Genomic DNA, 21,470 nt, shown 5'->3' with positions numbered 1-21,470 from the left:
AAAGTGTGCTTAATACTAAGGTTGACTTTACATTGAAGGAGATTTTGAGAATTATCAGGAAAGAATTCCATGATTTTATTATTGATAATATTAAACAAAAGAAAAAATTAATAGAAGAAGCTGGATTGAATCATGTTATTGATGCATGTGTATATAAAGATAAAAAAGATAAATTTGGTAATTATTGCAAACAATCAGAAAATGAAGGGAATTATAATCAAAGAGTATAAAACAAAGATAAAGAGATTTCAAGTCATTATACTTAAAAGTATTGAGTTACAGTAACTATAGAGGCATTGATGAAGGTTAGATATATAAATGAGCTGGTTGTTGCTTTGATTGACCATGATTTGGAGATAAATGGTTAGATAGATCTTTACAATGAATTCATGTTTTTTTGCTTGTGAAGATTTATCAAACCTAATAAAAAGCAAGGCACTAAAAACAAAGACTATAAAGAGAATTTGTAAGTTTTTGCTTGATGATGTTATTTGTTGCTATAAATGTGTTAAAAGATTACTACAAATTATAAAGCATTGGGTGCACATAAAGCTTGTAAATTCTTTAAGAGATGCAAAATTAAATTATCATTGATTATTATTTATAATCTAGAGGAAAATACAAAGATTGAATGTGGACATCCACCAATTATAAAAGCATTGATTAAAGCTTGCAATAGAAGAATGAAAGAATGGCCTCAACTTCTATTTTATACATTATGTATTAATCAAACAATGATAGGATATATGCCAATAGAATTCATGATAGGTCAAAAATCTATTATGCGAATTGAAGAAAATATATCAACTTGGAGTAAAGTACCTTGACAAGAGAAGAGTTACTAGCTATTAAAATTCAATAACTTGAATAAAGATCAGAAGTTGTGGAGCTAACATTGAGAAGATTACAAAAGGCTAGGCTAAGAAATAAGGCTTGGTTTTATAAAAAAAAATCAACTAAGGCCTAGAGCAATTGAAGAAGGTGATTGGATACTTGTTTATGATAGCATTTTGAATAATCAGCATAATACTTTGTGGAAGTTTTCAAAATGTTGGTTTCAATCGTATATAGTGGTAATAATTCATGATAATGCCACATATTCATGATAATGCCACATATTTATTGAAGGAGTTAGATAGTATAAGATTGAAGATATTTTTTGCTAAGAAGTAAGTAAAGATTTTCAAAAGACAAGATAGAGAAATCAATATAGAAGATCATGGAAAAGATATTAATATTTTTAAAGAAGATAATTGTATTAAAATAGATAAGAAAAATAGTAATAAAGGATTTGATATAGAAAATAAAGAGATAATATAACATCGATTATGACATATGGTTGTTTTGGTGCATATTGAAAGATATGTAGGTTCAAAAGAAGTAGTTGTAGTATTGTAAAAAAATTGTATGGTGAAAATATAATCAAAAATAAAATCTTAATTAATGTCTAATTATCTTGGTTTAATAATAATTCAAGAGATTTAAATATGACTTTCATAAAAGCCTCTTAGTTTATTTTCTTATCTTAATAGCTGATATATTAAAGATTGATTGATAAATTTACCTTTTAGATTATAAAAAATCTTTTATTCCCTTAAAAAAGCCATAAATTAGTATATATAGGATAAAAGAAATAAATAATTATTATGGTTGATACTAAGAATAAGTTGAAGGTAGGATTAGACTAAAAAATTCCTAAGATAGGCTAAATTGATACTCAAGGATCGACCATTTGTGGGACAGGATTAAAATCAAATTTCTAGCTACTAAAATGACTACCTAGGACAAAGTATGGAGGCATTTGGAGATCAACAACTGCAATTAGAGAGCTAGCTTCAAGTTCATTTCAAAAGCATAAGATTTATTTTTATAACATTTGGAATAACCTTGCAATTGTTATTCAAAGTCAAGGTTTGTATTGGTGGCTTTGAATTTATGCAATATAATTAGGACTAAGACTCTTAGCTAGTGCATACAATAAATATCACATCTATAATTAAAAATTTAAAATTCCTTAGTTAATTGGATGTATTAAGTATATGTAAAATTTTATATTAATCTAACAATATTTTTGAATGATACTTGGTTTTTAGTACAAAAGGATATCAAAAGTTTGTGGTTTGAGGTTAGGTAGGATTTTTATAATATCTAAAGATCTTCTCATTAGAACAAGGTGAAATTTGGTATAATCTTAGAGGACTTAAAGATCAAGCTATACACCAATTTTAAATTGAAGTTAATAATTAAAAAAAGAGAAATTACTAGTAGAATATCTGCGTCAACTTTCAAGTTGGCAGTTAAGTAACATTAGTGTGATTTTTTGGACGTCTTTTCACAATTGGTAAGTTAGATTGGATTAAATTTTTTTGAACATGTAGAAGACTTAGAATGATATTTGTATGCAAAATTTTGCATCCACTAAATGGTTGAATTAGGAGTTACAGCTTGTTGAATCTCATTGATTAGAGTTAGGACTTGCAAAGAGAAATCAAAATTGAATAAGCATATGATTAGGTACCTATAAAAAAAAAGATATGAATAAAAGATTATATTTTGAATATAATGTCATATCTTTTAAACTCAAAGATGTACCAATTATTTTTCAACATCTAATAAATGATATTTTTTGAGAGTTTTTAGATGATTTTTTTATCTATTATCTAGACAAAAAAATTAATCTATTCTAAGAATACAAAATGGTACAAACTTCATTTTGTTGTGTATTATAAAATCTTAGAGATGTAAGATTATAAGCTAATGTGAAGAAGTTTTTATTTTATACTATTTAAGTTAATTTTTTAGAATACATTATTTCAAATGATGGCCTTATAATAGATGCTAAGAAAATTTAAACTATTATAAATATAAATATTTAATTTTAAAATAAAATAAAATAAAATAAAATATTATTTATAATTTGTAATTACTATTGGATCTTTATCAAAAATAATTTTCAAATTGCAACCTTATTAACACATTTGACTTCTAAAAAAAAACTTAAGTAGAATAAAAAAGCTCAAGCGTTATTTGAAGCTTTAAAAATAGCTTTTATTTTTGTACTAATCTTATATTGTGTGAAATTTTTCTAAGCATTTTTTAGTAAAAATAGCTGCAATAGACTTTTTTTTAAGTTTAATATTATTACAAATGGAAAAAAATGATAAACTTCATTCAATTGCTTTTGATTTTAAAAAAAATTCAACATCCAAGATTAACTACAAGATGAAAAATAAAAAACTTCTTGCAATTGTGGATTCATTTTAAGAATAGTACTATTATTTAGAAGGCACTTTTAATCTGATCATTATATATATAAATCATAAGAATCACAAGTATTTTATGTTAGTTTGTGTTTTAAATTATTATCAAGCTTATTGGAGCATATATTTATCAAGATTTGACTTTAAAATCACCTATCAATAAAAAAAAACAATAAAGATTATTGAACACCTTTTTTAGACATTCTTATCTTGCATCAAAGGAAGAAAATCTAGCTTTTAATCAACAACAAATAATTCTTTTGAAGCTAAAATAATTTTATCTTTAAGTAATGAAATCAACATTAGCTATTGATTCAACTTCTCTTAAGTAAGTTCAATCAAATATGTTCTATAATGCTCTTATTGATGACATTAAGCATAATCTATTTAAATCTTATGATATTCTTAAGTTTGAATTTAAAAAAATCTACTCTATTTTGATAAATACTTATATATTCTAAAAAATGAAGCATAATATATTGCTATTTAGGCTCATTAGAACTTTCTAATTGTACGATATTTTAGATATAATAAGACCTTAAAATTAATCTTAAGAGATTTTTTGTGGCTTTAAATAATAAAATAAGTTAAAGACTTTATAAAATCATGTGATATTTGTTTAAGATTAAAAATTTCTTAATATCAACTTTATATACTTATTCAACTATTTTTAATATTAAAATAACTATGAAATTTTATATCTATAGATTTTATTATGGATCTTCCATCTTCAAATTCTTATGACTCTATATTTGTAATAGTAGATCTTTTCACTAAGATAGGAAATTTTATATCAGATAAAAATCTATCATATGTGGGAAAAAAAGTAATTTTTTTTAATAATATTTATTTTTATTAAGAAATTTTAAAGGATATTATAATAAATAAAGGAATTTATTTTTTATTTAGATTTTGGAGAACCTTTTTCAAAGTATTGAAGATAGAGATAAAACTATATGTAGCTTTCTATATTCAAATTGATAGATAAACAGAACTATTACATCAAGTATTGGAGCAATATTTGAAATGTATTATCAACTACCATCTAGATGATTGAATAAGTCTTTTGTCATTAGTAGAGCTTGCCTATAATAACATGTTACATTCTTTTATTCAAAATAATACCTTTTTTTGCTAACTATAGTTATCATTCACAACTTAATACTTTTAACTTATCAAAAGTTGATAATTGTAGTGCACAAGATTTGACAAATCATTTAACAAAGCTACATGCAACAATAAATGCATAATTAAACAAAGCTTAAGAATGACAAAAAATCAATATAAATATATATCATAAGGAATAACTTCAATTCCACGTAAGCAAGAAGATATAGTTACATCATTGTAATATTAAGACTAATTTTTCTTCTGACAAGTTAAATTACTATAAACTTGAATCATTTATTGTTTTAAAGAAATCAATCTAGTTGTATATCAATTATACCTATTGGAGTGTATGAAGATCTATTCTATATTATATTTTTTTCTTCTTGTCCCATACAAGTAATGGATATACCAAGAAAAAAGACAAATTCTATTTTTTTTAGTAGAATTGAATTAAAATCAAGAATTTGAAGTTGAAGGAGTTTTAAACTCAAGGTAGTCCTAAAATAAGTTGGAATATCTTGTATATTTGTACCAATACAAGATTAATAAATATACATGAGAGCCATCAAAAAATCTTCAAATATAATAGAGAAGATCAAACCTTTTCATTAATAATACCTATCAAAATCAAAATGAAGAATCAAACAATTATTTACTATAAAAGAAATAAGTTTTTATAAAGTTTACATTCCATGTTTTATCTTGCATTGTTGTTTGTTTTTATTTGTGGAACTAAAAAAAGAAAAAATCAATAACCAATAGATTCAACTTAAGAGCTATCATTTGCTAAGTTATTGATCAAAACATTATAATTATCACAACTTTTAACACAATGTAATAGAAATAAAGATTCTCAAGAATAATATATTCTTCTTCAAACAAAAAGAAGATATAATGCATTTGGTATTATAATATTGTATATATTGGCCACAAGGTGTATATATTAGAAATTTGCTTTACAAGTTAAATATGTGTCTCACAAGTTGGACACATGTCATATAACTTATAAGGCATTGCTACATAACTCCTTAGTTAGATAGTATATGTAGAGGCAAAAATGAGACTTTTGTTTATTTATTTGATTATATAAATTCTTTGATAGAATTTTTTTATTGATAGAATTTTTTAAAACTAACAACCAACCATTAACAATAATACAAAATAAATCAAAAAGAAGCAATTGTAAAGAACAATTTATAGAACTTTTTTGTAAAATTAAAAAGAAATAACATGCAAATTTATATGAAGAGCTGTTATTAGCAAATTTGCCAAATAAATTACTTAGATTGATTCAATTTTTGCAATATCAAAAACTAAATAAAGATCTTTAAAAAAGATATGATTTGTGTCAACTCTCGAAAATATAAGTCATGAAGACTGAATCAGCAGTTTGTATTGAGTATATTTGAGAACCGCCAAATGGGTTGTGTTACCAACTTTTTCTGCAGCTGTAGAAGCTGTAAGGAACAATGAGTTTGTTCAGTACCATCCTGAATAATAATTCTTTGAATTGAACGTAATTTTTCTATTTTCTTCCACACCCAAACTTTTTAACAGCATCAGTTTGGACACCATTTAGACAGTCCAACACATTTTTCAGAGACAACAAACAGTATTCCTGCACTTAAAAATGTGCTCGTACTTGGGTCCACCAGCAAGCCACAACGAGATCATTTGAGACATAACATTATAGCTGATACATGCCAAGTGGGTACTTGTGTCCATCAAAGATGTACAAACTGGCAGGAGACAATACCTCAAAACTTTAAAAAAAGCACTTAGACATCTCTCATATATTACAACACATATAATTATTATTTCTTTTGTGCTGAATTTTAAGAGAAAAAAAGTTTAAATTAAAAACAAAATCTAAGATGACAAGCTGCATCAACACATATACAAACTAAATCATTGTATTTACGAAGTTAATTTGCATAAAAATGTACCAAATGCTCCAAAACAAATGCTTCGTTACACTGATATACCAGTGTAATGCATGAATCAATAAACTTGTCACTTCATCAACATTCTTCTGTACGGTCTATCACATGCATGTTACTCACTTAAATGAAACAGACGCGCTCTGTGCGTGATACTTCTCTGCCGTAGAGCATCCTCCTGTACCTTGCACTATTCATCACCAAGTCTCAATTGAGACACCTTAAAGCAATGAGAATGAAAAGTGTTATAATGTGAGGTAATCCACCCCACAGCTGCTCTTCTAAGAGCCTTGAATTGAAACAAACTGACTATAAGACATCCGAAGGGTATAGAAGAAATTGTGTCGAGAAGAACATAATCAAAGTGGGTCTTTGATAAAACTATCAATATAATTAGGAAACAATTATCAGCGACGGCCATGATCCCGCTTCCGATCGCAGAAATGACACTTCCTAGCATATCAAGAAAAAATGGCTTGTACAATTGTAAGCCATTTACCGGTATTACACGGTAAATAGAATGATATTCCAATCATTGGTCCATACTGATATCTACAGGCATATGAATATGATCTCTGGTTATGTTACAGGATATCCCATGCCCTTGTAGTGACGCTTCACCCAAGGAACTCCCAAGCGTTGGGTTCAACCCTAGCTGTCGGATCCATCGCTTGGAACTCCTTCCACTAAGAGTGTTTCCCGATAAGGAAGAATTAAAGGCTGCATCATAAATGCTCATCGTCAGCTCAAGATTATGAATTGCACATCTTTACTGGTGGTCTACTGACATAATGCAAGTTGTATATTCAATTGCTGTGAATAGACACGATGATGCAAATCTGAAGCTATTAACCATTACGGGCATATTTGGTTGGACTCAAATATGTATTTCAATTTTTATTAAAAAGGTCCACAAAAACCTCAAAGAAATAAACCAACCCAGTTCCTTGACTTCACATTTTTACTTCTCCATAAAGTACTAGCATTGCCATCCATAGTTCAAGGCTAAGTTCCTCAAACTATGCAAGGGACTCGAAACTAGTTAAATTCTCTTAAAAGTCGAGAGTAATCGAAGTCCACAATGATGTGGGTGCAAGAAACAAGCTTACTCTTCTAGCTGTGAATAAGCAGATAATGAAGTCCGTTATGGACCACCAACAGAAAAGAACTGACGAATTCCAATGACACATGCTGCTCAAAGACAATGCATGCCATACAAGGAAATTACCCTCTATCTCCAGGACGTTGAGGAGCCGACACCAATTGCCACCCTTCTGCTGCCTGGTATTACAAGACAACAAAGGCGCTCATACGACGACTGAAGATGATGATATATAGCAATAGGAAGGGAAAGAAAATCCAGCGCTACGTTTGCCAAATCACGATGTTAGTGTAGATATGCACTGTATTGGAAAGGTTAAACTTAAGTAACCACAGACTACACATTCACAAACCAGCAATGGACTCTACAAAATGGTTGAGAGAAGACATACCACTTGATTCAAAATCCGGGTTAGCAACTTGCCCAAGAGATCCATTCCGCTTGGATGAAAGTTTGTCAGATGAGACCCCTACATTTGTGTATCTGCGGAGTCGTGTTTGTAAAGGTGCTGCAACAGACTTGCGATCCATCATGGACGGGTTCTTACGTGCGCTACTTATCGGAGGCCGGGGAAGTTGAGTCTGTAGTAGTGCTCTGCAGCGAAAAAAACATATATTTTCAAGATGCAAAAATTAGCTTCAGATAACATCAACGACAGCCGAAATCAACCAAAAAGTGCATCAAACGCGCAAAAACGTAGCCCAAATAACAAAACGGTCGAGTGGCTACTGTAGGCAGTACTTACTTCCTTTCGTTGCGAGCATGGGTGACATTTGACTGGGGCTTCCGATTCTGATCAAGCTGGGTGGATAGGTCAGCTTCAACAGATAGTCCACCTTCTGAGAACAAGCTTGCACTATCATCGTACCCATCCCGAAGGTCGAATATTCCTTCACTTTCAAAATGTTCTTCCAGACCTACATCATTCAACTCAAACAGGTTAGTCTTACCCATTATCGCAGAACTTCGTGATGTTCTTTGATTGTCACTGGTAATAATATCTCACAGTTACCATTCGAGACAACGATCTCCACCAACTTGAAGCAACATGAAAGACAACATTATGCTTAAGTATACCCATCAAAGAGCGCTGACTGGAGCCTGTTGAACGTATGGCTTCAAAGTCTCCGTTCCCTTCATACAAGGAACCACCATTCGCGTAAGTCCGTTGTTTTTCCAATTCTTGTGTAAAATTTCCACTCTCTTCTGCACCATGTAAAGACCGTTCTTGAGGCTCTTTCATGTCAAGTGCATTTAATTCAGCATCGTTCGAAATAACGGGTTCTTGCTGCTTGCTCACATCCTTGATTTTCAACTGCCCATTTTCAGTCTCCATAGTATTTTGCGGCTGAGAGGTCCAATTCGCAACACCACTGACAGACCCATTCTGATGACTCTTCAAGAATCTAAGTTTCTCATTTACATTGTTCACTCCTTCATCCATGACATCAAACACACCCATTTGCTCCGTAGGAGAATTCGTTGGAGAGCATGCTGAAGAGGACACCAATTGCTCCGCAAAATCTTCTGATTCATGGTTTATGCTTAAACCAGCCCGAATAGGAGATTTCGGTTGACTGGGTAGCTTGCGCGTATTGAGCCGGGTCTAGAAAGACATAAATCGAAGGAATATTTCAACACGGGTAAAGGTAAAAAATTAAAAATAAATCAATAAATTAAATAGTGAACATTCATCTCCCTAAGATTATTTTTGATCTCATCAAAAAGAAAAAGGCATCGAGATCTACAATTTTACATTACTCAATTGTTCGAAAACTATCATCTAAGTTAATTAGGTTGTTTTCCAGGAAGGAATGTAAGACACAAAGCTGTACCCGAGCTCCTCCAGTCCTGTGGTTCTCTTTACATTCCAAGACTGTGACAAACATCCTAAATTAGTGCAACGTACCTCAGCAGCGCCACTCCCAGCTTCGTATTGCAAGGTCCGAACCTTTTGACCAACGACATCAGTCCGTTCACGAACACGTGCAGATGGTTTTGTTGTCCTGGACTTAAACTTCTCCACCCCGTTCCCTGTCTCGCCTCTCTCATATCGTTCTTTGAATGTTTGAAGACTTGAGAGTTCAGCATCTTTCTTAGCAGCGATCTCTTTAAGAAGAGCAACCTTTAAAAAAAGGAAAAAACGAAAAGCTTAGAAAACTTAGAAAATATGAAAAAACAGCAGTTGACTCGTAAAACCTGAATTACATGGCACTTGTACTCAAACTTGATGGTGCCAACCTGCCAGAGCAGAGGACTTATAACAGCGATTTTAAGATAGGGTGTTTTGTGGGAGTGAACAAGCGTTCGGATACATCGACCAAATATCAAGTATGAATGAAATGAACAAGATTTGTACACGGACATGTGACACTAGGGCCATGATACAGCCATGTGACGCTAGGCTTCAAACAAACGAAACAGTAGTGGATGGAGAGATAGTATTTCGGAAGTGCTAAATTTACCTGCTCTTTGAGATTTTGAATCTCTCCACTCTCCTTGTTACTACGTGCAGCTCCCAGCTCCACTGTCGATACCCTTTCGGCAAACTTCAGTGTACTGACAGTCTCTCCAAAGGAATCCACATCGGGACTTATGTGTACAAACATCAAAGTCTTTGCCTGACCGCCTGCATAAGATGAGCGGGCCAACGATTTTCTTATGAATATTTGGAAGGCAATGTATCAACAACATAACGTAATCAACCATACAAGGCGCTCTCATCTGGAAATATGGACAACAATGCAAGGTCGCCACACATAGACAAATTAAAAATATTAGCGGCTTCAAATACCTAGAGAATCCTGTAGCAACTGTGTAAGCTTGCTATTTCTGTAAGGTACATGCACATTCTTTTGTGCCAATGCAGCTATGACATCACCAAGGGCTGAAAGAGATTTATTAATGTGTTGAGCTTCTTTCAATCTATCACCCGTGGCTTCAGACCGGTCAACTCGTTCACTTCCAGCGAGATCCACCAGGTGAAGAGATCCCCTTAAAATAGCTCCAGATTCCAGATCAGTCCCTTGAACGTGCACTGTCAGCACACTACCCAACAAAAAATCAAGTCTTAATATCACTCCGTGAATTCTACAGTTGAACTGAAGCTTTCACCAAGGTTTCCAGAAAACAGTACTGATAAAAAATTTTAAAAAATGATCTGTGGTGTACCAAGTCACGGGAAGCAAATAACGGAAAATATAACGTCAATGAAGAAGACAATATATTAACTTAAATGGCTCAAATGTACGAAAGAAATCAAGAAGGCAGGACAAGAAATGATACCTGTGAGATCTACTACTACGTTCGTTAAGAGCTGTAGCACCAACAGCTCTGTTCTTCTGGCCAACTTTCATAAGGTCCAATACATCTTCTGTAGACCTAACTGACATCCTACTGGCGTCGGGAACATTTAGACCATTCAACTGGGAGTTGTTTCGAATCTCGAGCGTGCTAGAATTAAGGTAGAAACATCCCGGTTTCACAGGTACATGTACGTGCGTTTGTTAGTATAAATGCATGCAGAAAATGGAAAGTAACACTGTGTATAGCAGAACAGTAACAGCGAAACGCATGGACATGGGTGTCCAATTTTTCACACATCCAAGCCTACAAAAAAGATCGAATATTGAAAGGATATTTCTTCTGAACTCCGTCAGCTGCAAGAAGATCCCGAACTTGCTCATTGTAGATTTCGAGCATCTGCACCGAAATCTCATAGCGGAAAACGTCGTGTCTACTTTGAGTTGTATGAAACAAGTCATGAAGTGCTCTGTAATTCACTCCCCAATCCACGGGAGTCATGTTGTTTGGACCACTCTGTTTTCAAAGAACGCATCACATACCACATAAATAAAAAGAGATTCTTAAGACAGACTGTTTAAAGTGAGATATTCCGAAGGCTAATGATTAAGACAAAGAAAAAAATACGTGCAAACATTCATAAGGAAGACGAAGGACATGCAAAATTTTGATCGAAATAGAACCCTCAACAAAAATCTCGATATTGCAGTGAGGCACGAATTGCACAGAATGACGTTGTTTGTACTTCGCCGCCCAATATGAACTTATTGACCCAGACACTGCAAAAATGTCTAGGAGGTAGGATGCGGACAAAAAAATGTCTACTACGCAAGATGACAACCAGAACTTACCATTGTAAAAGTCTTCCCGGATCCTGTTTGCCCATAAGCGAATATGCAAACATTGAATCCATCTAAGACAGACCGAATTAACGGCTGCGTGTCCAGAAAAACCTCCTCTGAAGAAACAAAATCACACAGGCTTAATCAGAGTACAATAGCAAATTGTTCATCTTCTTGAGAGCACATACGTCATGAAAATCGCATTACAATCTCAAAGAGACATGAGATAGCAATCGATTCAACACATTCCAGACAAATGAAAACAAAGCATGCTTCCAACGGAGTTCATTGTAAGTCGTATACACTGAGTGACCAAGTCTATTGACCAAAACAGAAAGAAAACTGCAAAATAAATGAAAGGACTGGATAGGTCGCAAAAAATGATAATCTCAAAGCAACTGGAAACATATCAGACCTTGTGAAGCATTAGGGGCAAAACACTTGTTGAATGAAAATGACTTCCGTGAATCTTTTGCACCAGGCTTGAGGGGGTTCACTAACATCAACTCCCCATTTTCGCCAATATAATCAATTGTTGTTTGTCTCCCAAATTCCTCAGTGAGAAAAGGTCTAACTCTACAATAAACCCGGATATTACCTGACCATAGACACAAGGGAAGCAGACACAAGGTTACAACGGATAGGACCCATCATCGGAATCTTTGCAGCAGGAGAAGGGGAAAGCTTGATGTCAGCTAAACAAATTTATCCTCTTACACAGTACTCAACAGATAAGAGGCCAAGCTTTACTTCAGGTCAAAGAGGTTAACTCTTTCCCATAAAAATTTGAAAAAGATTGAAAAGTACAGATCTGTCATCACCGCGCTTCCACACTATCAAAAAATACGAAAACACACACGCGCAAAAGCGTTCTAAATGAGTAAAAGGAAGTCTACCAATGTCTTTCAAATAGACAATCGTACTCAAGTTAGGCGGGAAAATTAACCACTATAGAGCCTTGGTTAGAAATGAACCTTTCAAATCTTGCACTTCATTGTACAGTATTCGATTCTCAGCAAGCACCTTGTGGTATCCAGATGCTGCTCGAGCCATACTCTGAAGCTGTTCTTCTGCACAAGCAAGGGAGAAGGATTCATGTAAGCAAAAAGAGGTCAATCAAAAGCAAACAAGGACATCTACATAAATTGGAAAGGTATATTGCCACTCACCAAGCATACTGAACTGATCATTCCACTCTGTCTGCATTCTCAAAAACTCGTTCCTCGTGTCGAGTTGGGACAACCTGAGATCCTGCAGACAATCAATTGTTTAATGAGCGGTCAATAATGTGACTTTGTATCTTGCCCTCAGAAAAGAGCAGAAGCGAAAGCTCAAAACATTTAGTGTATTTGCAGTTCTTGGGATAGAAGCTAACAGACCCATTGTGTACCTTGTATTCAAGGAGCTGACTTGAGAGGAAATTTTGATACTGAGTATCCTTCAGTTTCAGATTACTCATTTCCCTTTCTGCATTGGCTTCTAAGTTCTTCAACTTCTCGTAAGAATTTTGAAGTTCAGACTCAAGAGAGTGGATCGTTTCCTGATACTCGTGCTCGATTTCTTTCTTCTGAGTTTCAAGCCGCAACAGCATCTCCTTGTCAGAGCGCCTATTGAGATCCAACTCATTCTTCAGCACTTTCACGGTTGACTGGTACTCCTTGTTCTCTTGCAGCAATCTGTTCACTTCCTCATCCTTTGTTTTCATTTCCTCTGCCATTTGCTTCATCTCCGCCTGTACATATGAAACCAACACCTGCTTATTTCTAGAGCTCTGAATAAGATAATCTTCACATTATGAAGGATGAACCGCATTTGTACACATGCAATCTGTTCGGATACAAGGAGGCACTTATCTAGAACAAATGAAACGAAAATTCAAAAAACGAAAAAAAAAGGTGCTGACCTCCATTTTGTGCAGCAATCCAGAGTATAGCTGCCATCCCACGACGACCAAGAATTAGACATCATGCATCGAATTACAAGAACAAAAAACCCGGAAAAGATTTGGGATACCAGCAGGATTAAGACACTACACAACTTGCACCTAAATTAACCTGATAAAATTCTGATTGCTGCTTCCACACAATACACGCCTTACAAAACTCGAAATAAGAAGTAAGGAACCAGACCGAGAGAGTGAGGGAGAGAGACAATGAATCGCCACTTACGTTTATCTCCTCTTGGGTCCCCGCTGTAAGTGTAGCAAGAACAGAATTTTGGGAAGAAAGCTTGGCTTCTCGAGCCAATATCTCTTTCAAGGAAGTCCTCATCTGCAAAAAAAAGGGACATTAAAAATATTGCAGAACTGCCTGGAGTAGGAGTAATACGTAATAACAGGTCAATGACATGACAGAAAGCCAACATCTACAAAATAAGACCTTCACAGAAGTTCGCACCTTTGTGACCTGTTTCCTTTGAGTAAGAAGATGACGCTCAAATTCCTCCATTACCTTCCGCAACATAAACTCCACAACCTGCAGTTGCACGATAAGAACCAGGACAGGCTAGCGTATATGAAGAGTAAGCCCATGAAGCCAACGTGCAGTTCTGCCGAGATTCTAACTTATATCAAAAAATCCAGTGAGAAACTGAACGTGAAGTAGGTTTTCACCATAGGCACTTCTTCAACGTTTTTGTCGTGCAAGATGGCATTAATCAGACTGAGAAGTGACTGGGATGGAGCGTTCTGTATGCCACAAATACACACTTGCAGTGAACAAGTAGAAAAAAACATCTGAGAAATTAACTCAATCTAAAGAAGAAACTATACGTACGAGCGGAGCTCAACAACTACACATTCGCCACACCAAAAGGATTGAGAAAAGAAATAAAATAGTACAAAATAAAACTTTCCTACTTAGAATGACGCCTTATGAACCCGTCTTACGTCCCATCCCCAAGCAATCAAGCTTGCGGAAATTATTAAAGTTAATTCACAACTAAATGTACGGATCTGCAATGTGCAAAATGTGACGACACGTAGAAATTCTGAGTTGAGTCGCACCATGTTACAGTTATCAAATGACTAGGACTGGCATAAATAATACTTACATCTAATGCTGCAGTCGGTCCACCATAGCCATCTGTGGCAAATGGTCGAGAATCCGAAACCCCCTGCATACTCTTAGCATTGACTTGAAGAACCTCGTGACACTTGTCTCCAAGGTGTTGTAACCAGGTAGATTTGGACACTGCAAGTTGGATGACAAAGTGTGAACGCAGGAAAAACTGGCATATCGTAGCATGACTCAAGAACATCAAAATACAAGTCATTCATCCAGACATACGCTGTGCTAAAAGAACTGAAAGAACTGAACCAGCGCTTCAATACCTGCGGAGTTGTCCTCAATGTCACCATTTTTAGCTGACCCTTTATACTTCATAGATGGGCCGTTGGACAAGACTTCATGACCTGAAATGGAGTTAGCAGGTTCGAAACTTGCGGGTTGATTGGACAGATTTGCCGACGAAGCATTATCGAGGGAACCTTGATCAGGATTGGACCACTTTTGCCGAGAGTTGAAACTACTATTCATACCCTTGGACCGGCTGAATTGTGTACTTTCTGTTGAATGATTTGGAGAATTCAATCTCCAGAAACCCAAGGAACCGCCCTGCTTCCAGTCATAGTAGGATTTCAGTGCCAGTATGCAGTCCACCAGCTTTGCAGATGCGCTAGTAGACATGGATCCCTGCCACAACGAATAGCATCGAAAACAAATTGAACACGTTAATCAATCTCCAACCGTAAAAAGTAGAATTGAAATCTCCACTTGTTTCGAAACGGCTACACTCTTTTATAATGTTTTACGTTTATTTTAACCTCATAAGAAGAAATCTATATTAGATGCTAATGACCATCGCTTTGTTTCACCAATGGAGGATTCCGATACTTCGTGAGAAACGATGCTTAAAGCTCCATACAGCTCGAGAGACTTCAGACCTGCTCCAAGTCAGATACTTCAAACGATGGTAGTCCCATTTCCTCCACTGCTACCAAAAAGTTTCGAACATTCTCGAAGTACTGATATGAAGAACGCGCTCCATCGGGGACCGAGGGTTCCATTACCTGTCCATACAGCGGCATACAGAGGCTGAAGAATAGAAGACAACAGGTGGTACATGAAAGGATCCAAAACTAAATTTTTAGAGCAGTTGCGATTTTGCACAAGCACAGCAGTACTGGAATTGGATACACGGATATTGAATGGTATGCAACACATGCGATGTGCCTTGTGAGGTCTAAAACTGAAAGGGTTTGAGGGCTATAAGCTAATGTCACATAAAGTACAATGTTGAGAGTGTAATTCATAAAACTCCACTGACTTCATCACCTAACAAGGAAAAGCGTTGGTGCTGGATAGCAAGGGAGGCTTACTACTAAGTTCTTACTGTAAAATTCTCTATGTAGTTCTTGAACCCATCCTGCTTAAAGGGACTGCTATATTACTTTCATTGACGCATTAGCGTTCACTCCATCCTGGGCCAAGCCATGCTCTGGAAAACCGGCCAGCCGACATTCAAGGCTGAACAAACAAAAAGGGGAGCTACTTCTTGACTTCATTTCCAATGACAATCAATAAGAGTCAGCCTGTAAAGTTATGAAGATCCGAGCCGATTCCCAGCAGACGATAAACGAACTGCAGATTGCGACTTTACAAAATGAACACGTTTCACACTATACAATGTCGTCATTCCTGCACTTATCGTACACCTACATTTTGGTTTAACCCCAAGCCTTCAAACTCTGTTGCTTGGAAATTCGATTTAGAGCGAGATGTAATGAGAAAAAAATGTTACGAACAGACCATTTTTCCGACAAGCAACTGAACGTGATGATTTCATATATAATACAAGACTAAGGTTGAATCCAACTTTACAAGCATCCAGGTAAAAGGAGGTATTCCCACCTTTGGGACAGCGCCAGACTGAACCATATTAATAAGATTGCAAAGAGAGATTCCGTTCCTCAGACAAAGCTGCAGGTCTTCCTCAGTGGCATCGGATGACAGACCGAGATTTCCAACCATCTCTTGCAACCATAAAATCGCTTGCTGCCTCCTTGCTGCTGAGTTCGCATCACATTGACAGATAACAAATTAAACAGAATTGAATAATGAGTACTCTATCAACACCAACAGACGAACTATCCAACCAACTAATGTACCCCTGAATAAGAATCTGACTAGGGAAAGTGACTTCACAAGTGAACAAGGTCAAACATTAACCAAAACTGATTCGGTGCGAAACACTGAATGACCATTGATCTACGAACGAGACGGGTGGACTTTGTGTTGACACAATGATCATATCAGTGACACACTCGACCAACAGAAGTTAATTTTATGGGGGGACATCACAGCACGATTTCGGGGTACCTGATCTAAAATACGCAGAGGTTATAGAAATGTATACTACATCATGAGTAGGATTAGGATCAATCACTTAGCACCGGGTCTTTTGTCATTCTACGGCTGAAGAGTCCAGACAGTTCGGATGTTGCACATGGATCATGTATAATAGTTCAGTAATCAAAAAGTGCGGGGTACACTGCGCAGGGACTTTTAGTTCAAAATCTGAGAGACGAATGATCCCGACAACAGACTATGTCGGCCACCACATACAGGTCAAGCTCTTCAGTCCCTCTTTCGATTGTGCCAAGATAGACCCTCACAACACGGGCATTATACTTAACTACAGATCGCCCGGTGGAAACACGATAGAAGGCTTGGACGCTTATTTAGTAGACTAATACCACAGACTAAGATGAAAAAGCCTGTGATCTGAACCTGATTCCTCTGCCCTTCTGGATGCCAGACGTGTATCGCTCAGTCTTACTCCTGCCGTAGAGACTGCAGCGTTAACAATAGAACCTGTCGTGTGCTTCATGCCTTCCTGAGCAGTACGTTCATAAGCCTGCTCCTTCGTCCTCTCGACGTCTGGAATCCTCTTCTCAGGAAGATAAAATGTCTCGCTCCCATCGTACCAAGAATTAATGGACAATCCCATGCCATGAGGCATCGCTCCATCCATAGAAGAGAGTGTCCCGTTCTCATAACCCATTCTAGCCACATCCATAACTACGGCGTTCAAACAAAATTACCGGAACTTTCCGGCCAGAGTCCTAAGCTGAAAGCGCGATGTTTGCTCAACGCAACTATGTACAGAGAAGAATATACCGCTCAATGCCATAGCCATGGTCTTCAGTGTAACATAGAATTGACATCACCTTCGCAGCTACTACAATCTAGAGCATCAACCGTCAACCCATTATGCGGACTTCCTTCGCTAACAGCCTGTAATTCTATTTTGTCTTAGCGATTACAGAAAAGGGATCCGGAAGGAATACAACGGAACTTGAAGCAGCAGTCTCGCTGTGTCACCAAGGTTCTAGATTCAGAACTGTTCAGAAATGATTTGGCTACAAACAGATCCAGCCAATGGTCACGATGTTGCAGCTGCGCGAACACAATCGACGGAAGAGTCAGTAAGAGTTTTTTTGGCTATACCAAAAGGCATCTCATATTTAACCCGTTATATCTCAAAGCCACATTGCAATTCCACTTTCCACCTAAAGAGCACTGCCGGAAAAGTCTCATCAAATGTGAGAAAAACAATCCCTTGAAATCAGATAACAGCAGCGCAAGCTTCAAGTGCTGCAGCGAATCAATGAACGTCTCCCAATAAGCCCTATCCTTCCTTCGCTTTACAATCGTATTTCAAGCGGCTAAACCTCGCCACAATCCACCCTACACACGATGTCCAACTATTGCACCCACACCGAATAGTATCGAAGCTAATCCCGCATCCTGTAGACTCATTATTACCTTTCCGCTCATTGAGTCGATGCACGAAACGATCGAAAACTATTAAGTCCACTGACGTCCTTCACGAGGATCGAAGCCTCGACACAACCATGCCCCTCTTCTCTCGACCACGAGAAAGGGCAATGCAGAAACCTACCAAGGATACGCAAACTCGCAATGGCATAACAACAGCGTTTCCTTCTTCAGCCGCCCTTTCCCAATCCGATCTCCCTAACCTCCCCTAACGCGATCACAAGAACCTACCTCTGCTCGCACTGAGCTCCTCCCCTCTGCAATCCCGCCCATCCGCCAAATCAGTTCCTCAGCACCCAAAAACAGAAACTAAGAAATGAAAAGAAGAATCGCAAAACACCATCAGCAACAATAACCTGCGAACCTACCAGCATTGCATCATCATCATGACCGCCATTCCGGAAGGGAATCCGTCCATGATGACAGCCCAACGCTTCACACTCACTCACGCACCATCAAGATCATCCTCGACTCGCAACTATCGGCGTTTCAGCGTTTCCAAGGGAGGCTCCTGCTCAACAAACTTACCCCCGATCCTTCCGATGGTAGCTGCTCAGATCTACCTCACATTTTTCACCGTCCCCGCATCATCATCATCATCAGCGCTCTGTTTGGGCTATCGCTACCTGCTCCTGGTCCTCGTCCTGGTGCTCCCACATCCGCCCCTGAATGGCTCCGTCCAACAGCGAGCGATGTAGAAACCTGGGCAGGAGGGGGGGCTTTGCTTTGAACCCATCCCATGGGTACCACCGTGCACCTTTTTCCTGACTACGGAAAACCAGTTCGTCAGAGGATCATAAATCCTTGATTGGTCTAGCTCCAGGTTTTCAAAACTCTCGTGGATTTGAATTGGTGGCACGTACTACATCGTCGCGGTCATAGGGTGGGAGGGGGGAGGGAGGGAGGGTTACGCCGAGGCCATGTGCCCGTGGAAGTATCGCGAGAAGGGCGTGGTCAGTGGCGTGGGGTAGGGAGGGTGGGGGGAGGCACTGGATGAACGTTGGAAGTTGAATTGGAATGCGGGGGAAGGCGGGAACTGTTTCCCCGTCATGTGCCGCCCCCCTCTTTACTAGGCCAGAACGGGGCAACGGTTCTTGCCGCCTCGGAACCCGTGCCCGTTCCCTGCAAATCTACTTACCACTTCTAGTGCTGCTGCTGCTCCCTCCCTGCTCCCCTACCCTTCTCCTTCCCTTCCCCAACCCGCGCTCCTCCTCCTCCTGTCTTGGATTCCTCCCCCCACATTTGCCCCGCCCGCGCAGCTTTTGTCAAGCGGGTTCTTCGATTTTTCCCCTATATTTTCTCACTTGGAGGCTTTTTTTTATAGAACTGGAGGGCGTTCGTTCCTGGTGCGGCTGGCTGGGCACAGAGGATCCGCTCTTTCTCTCTCTCCCTCTGATGCGTTCCTTCATTAGGGTTTCTGACTCCGCCATGGACCTGTTCAAAAATATCTAGGAATCCATCCCATCGCATTTAGAACCCCCCCCCCCCGTGCCTCCCTCTCTCCCTTCCCTCCCTGCCCTCACAACAAACACACACACTTACACACTTTCACTTCTTCTCTCGAAGGAAAGGGAAGGAGAAGAAGTTTGTGAGTGAGTGATCCCAGTGGTCGGGGACCATAATTATCAGTTGTGTCATCCGTGTTTACACGGGTGATGTTCATTACTACTGCTACTAGTGTCATTGTTATCGCAGACTGAGGAGGGTTCAACGGTTCTGCATCATCCTGAGACACTTGTACTCCTCAACCCCCCCCCTCCCTTTGAGGTTTGATGGTCATTTCTCACTTCTCAAGGTACATTTGAAGATATGTCTGAGATTAGCAGATTCTTGTCATAATGTATGTAAGAAAATTGGAAACAGGTGTATGTATGTATGTATGTATGTATGTATAAAATAAATACAAACCCCCACGTAAAACATGTTTAAGTTTAAAATTATGAAAAATAAAATAAACAAATAAATAAATAAAACTATTTTATACATATTTGGATGATGATAGAATTCATACATGTACATAATAATATTGCACATTAAAATTAGGGGAATGCAAAATACACCCTTCAAATTGCTATTTTCACTCTTTAAATGACTTATGGGCTATTTCTGAAGCATCCATGATGTTAAAACAAGTACACCTCCCAAATTAGAATTTGTACCTTCAACATGATTATTGGGTTGCCTCTAAAGCATCTGTAATACTATAAACACTTCCAAACACCTTCAATCCCTATATCTCTAAATCTTCAAACTTTGCTAAATTTTAATTACAAATATATTATTTCCATCCAAAACTTTGTATTATTCATAAAAAGAGATGTTGAATTCTATGAAGGCATTTGATCACACCTAAGACTATCCTCTTACAACATTATGCTTTGATCATGCTCGAAAGAAGATTATACTACTTCTCTTTGTATAGCATATTTAAAAGAATATTCGTATAAATTACAAGAAGTATTTTGAGATGGAGAAAGACTACAAAACCTTTCAATAATTATAGAAAGATATTATTTAATTGCCAACAATTAGAATATTCATCACTTAATAGAATATACTTTGTCAAGTATAATTGAGCATCTTTGTTCCATTTTAGTACCTTTTGACGACCTTGATTATACACAAGGAGCACTTTGTCATAGCCTAAACAAATACTATGCTTGTATTTGAATAGTATTTGAAGAGAGTAGTATTAAATGTGATCAAATGCCTTCACAAAGTCCAATATTTCTACTTGGAAGTTGTACAAAGTTTTGGGTAGAGGTAACATATTTGTGATTAAAATGCAGCAAGATTTGGAGGTTTGGAGATTAAAGGTCTTTAGAGATTTAAATGTTGAAGGTGTTTGAGAGCTTCTTTAGCATTGGAGATGCTTTAAAGAGAATCCAATAATCATATGAAGGATAGAAATCTCAACTTAGAGAATATACTTGTATTCAGTATTCTGGCACTTTATGGAAAATCCAAAAGTGAAATAGTATTTATGTACTAAAATAAATTCATTAAATATGTAATATATTTTAATAGTATAAATTAAAAATAAAGTCATTCAATATCAAAATATTTATAAAGAT

The 21,470-nt window shown here is 36.8% G+C and overlaps 1 protein-coding gene across 2 annotated transcripts; it reads right to left on the bottom strand.

Annotated features, from left to right (window-relative positions):
• Positions 1–6,553: 6,553 nt before the first annotated feature.
• Positions 6,554–19,081, bottom strand: LOC112277705 (kinesin-like protein KIN-14C). Of its 2 annotated transcripts, none has more exons than XM_024510401.3 (26): positions 18,925–19,081; positions 18,521–18,653; positions 17,347–18,015; positions 16,468–16,625; positions 15,501–15,626; positions 14,889–15,249; positions 14,609–14,748; positions 14,169–14,243; positions 13,954–14,031; positions 13,726–13,827; positions 13,461–13,490; positions 12,948–13,289; positions 12,727–12,808; positions 12,532–12,627; positions 11,973–12,155; positions 11,567–11,673; positions 11,053–11,231; positions 10,698–10,862; positions 10,207–10,460; positions 9,878–10,041; positions 9,322–9,537; positions 8,490–9,018; positions 8,158–8,329; positions 7,804–8,006; positions 7,539–7,591; positions 6,554–7,030 (listed from the first exon to the last, which is right to left on the bottom strand). In XM_024510401.3, the coding sequence occupies exons 3-25, from the start codon at positions 17,633–17,635 to the stop codon at positions 7,542–7,544; spliced, it is 4,101 nt and encodes a 1,366-aa protein (XP_024366169.1). In that variant the 5' UTR covers positions 17,636–18,015; positions 18,521–18,653; positions 18,925–19,081; the 3' UTR covers positions 6,554–7,030; positions 7,539–7,541. The 2 variants fall into 2 exon arrangements, with proteins under 2 accessions (XP_024366169.1, XP_024366180.1); XM_024510412.3 differs by lacking the exon at positions 18,925–19,081 and adding an exon at positions 18,765–18,906 and having other exon boundaries at positions 16,468–16,622.
• Positions 19,082–21,470: the final 2,389 nt, after the last annotated feature.

Source organism: Physcomitrium patens, chromosome 2, assembly GCF_059467195.1.
Source record: "Physcomitrium patens ecotype Gransden chromosome 2, ASM5946719v1, whole genome shotgun sequence".
NCBI classification, from domain to species: Eukaryota; Viridiplantae; Streptophyta; class Bryopsida; order Funariales; family Funariaceae; genus Physcomitrium; species Physcomitrium patens.
This window is presented reverse-complemented; position numbering and strand designations above follow the sequence as displayed.

Excerpts from the sequence above, each read along its gene's own strand:
- LOC112277705 (XM_024510401.3), bottom strand. The coding sequence starts at position 17,635 with ATGGATGTGGCTAGAATGGGTTATGAGAACGGGACACTCTCTTCTATG. Across the intron at positions 15,627-16,467 it reads AGTCTGGCGCTGTCCCAAAG|GTAATGGAACCCTCGGTCCC; the intron begins GTGGGAATACCT and ends CTGTATGGACAG. Across the intron at positions 14,749-14,888 it reads CATTGAGGACAACTCCGCAG|TGTCCAAATCTACCTGGTTA; the intron begins GTATTGAAGCGC and ends TCCAACTTGCAG.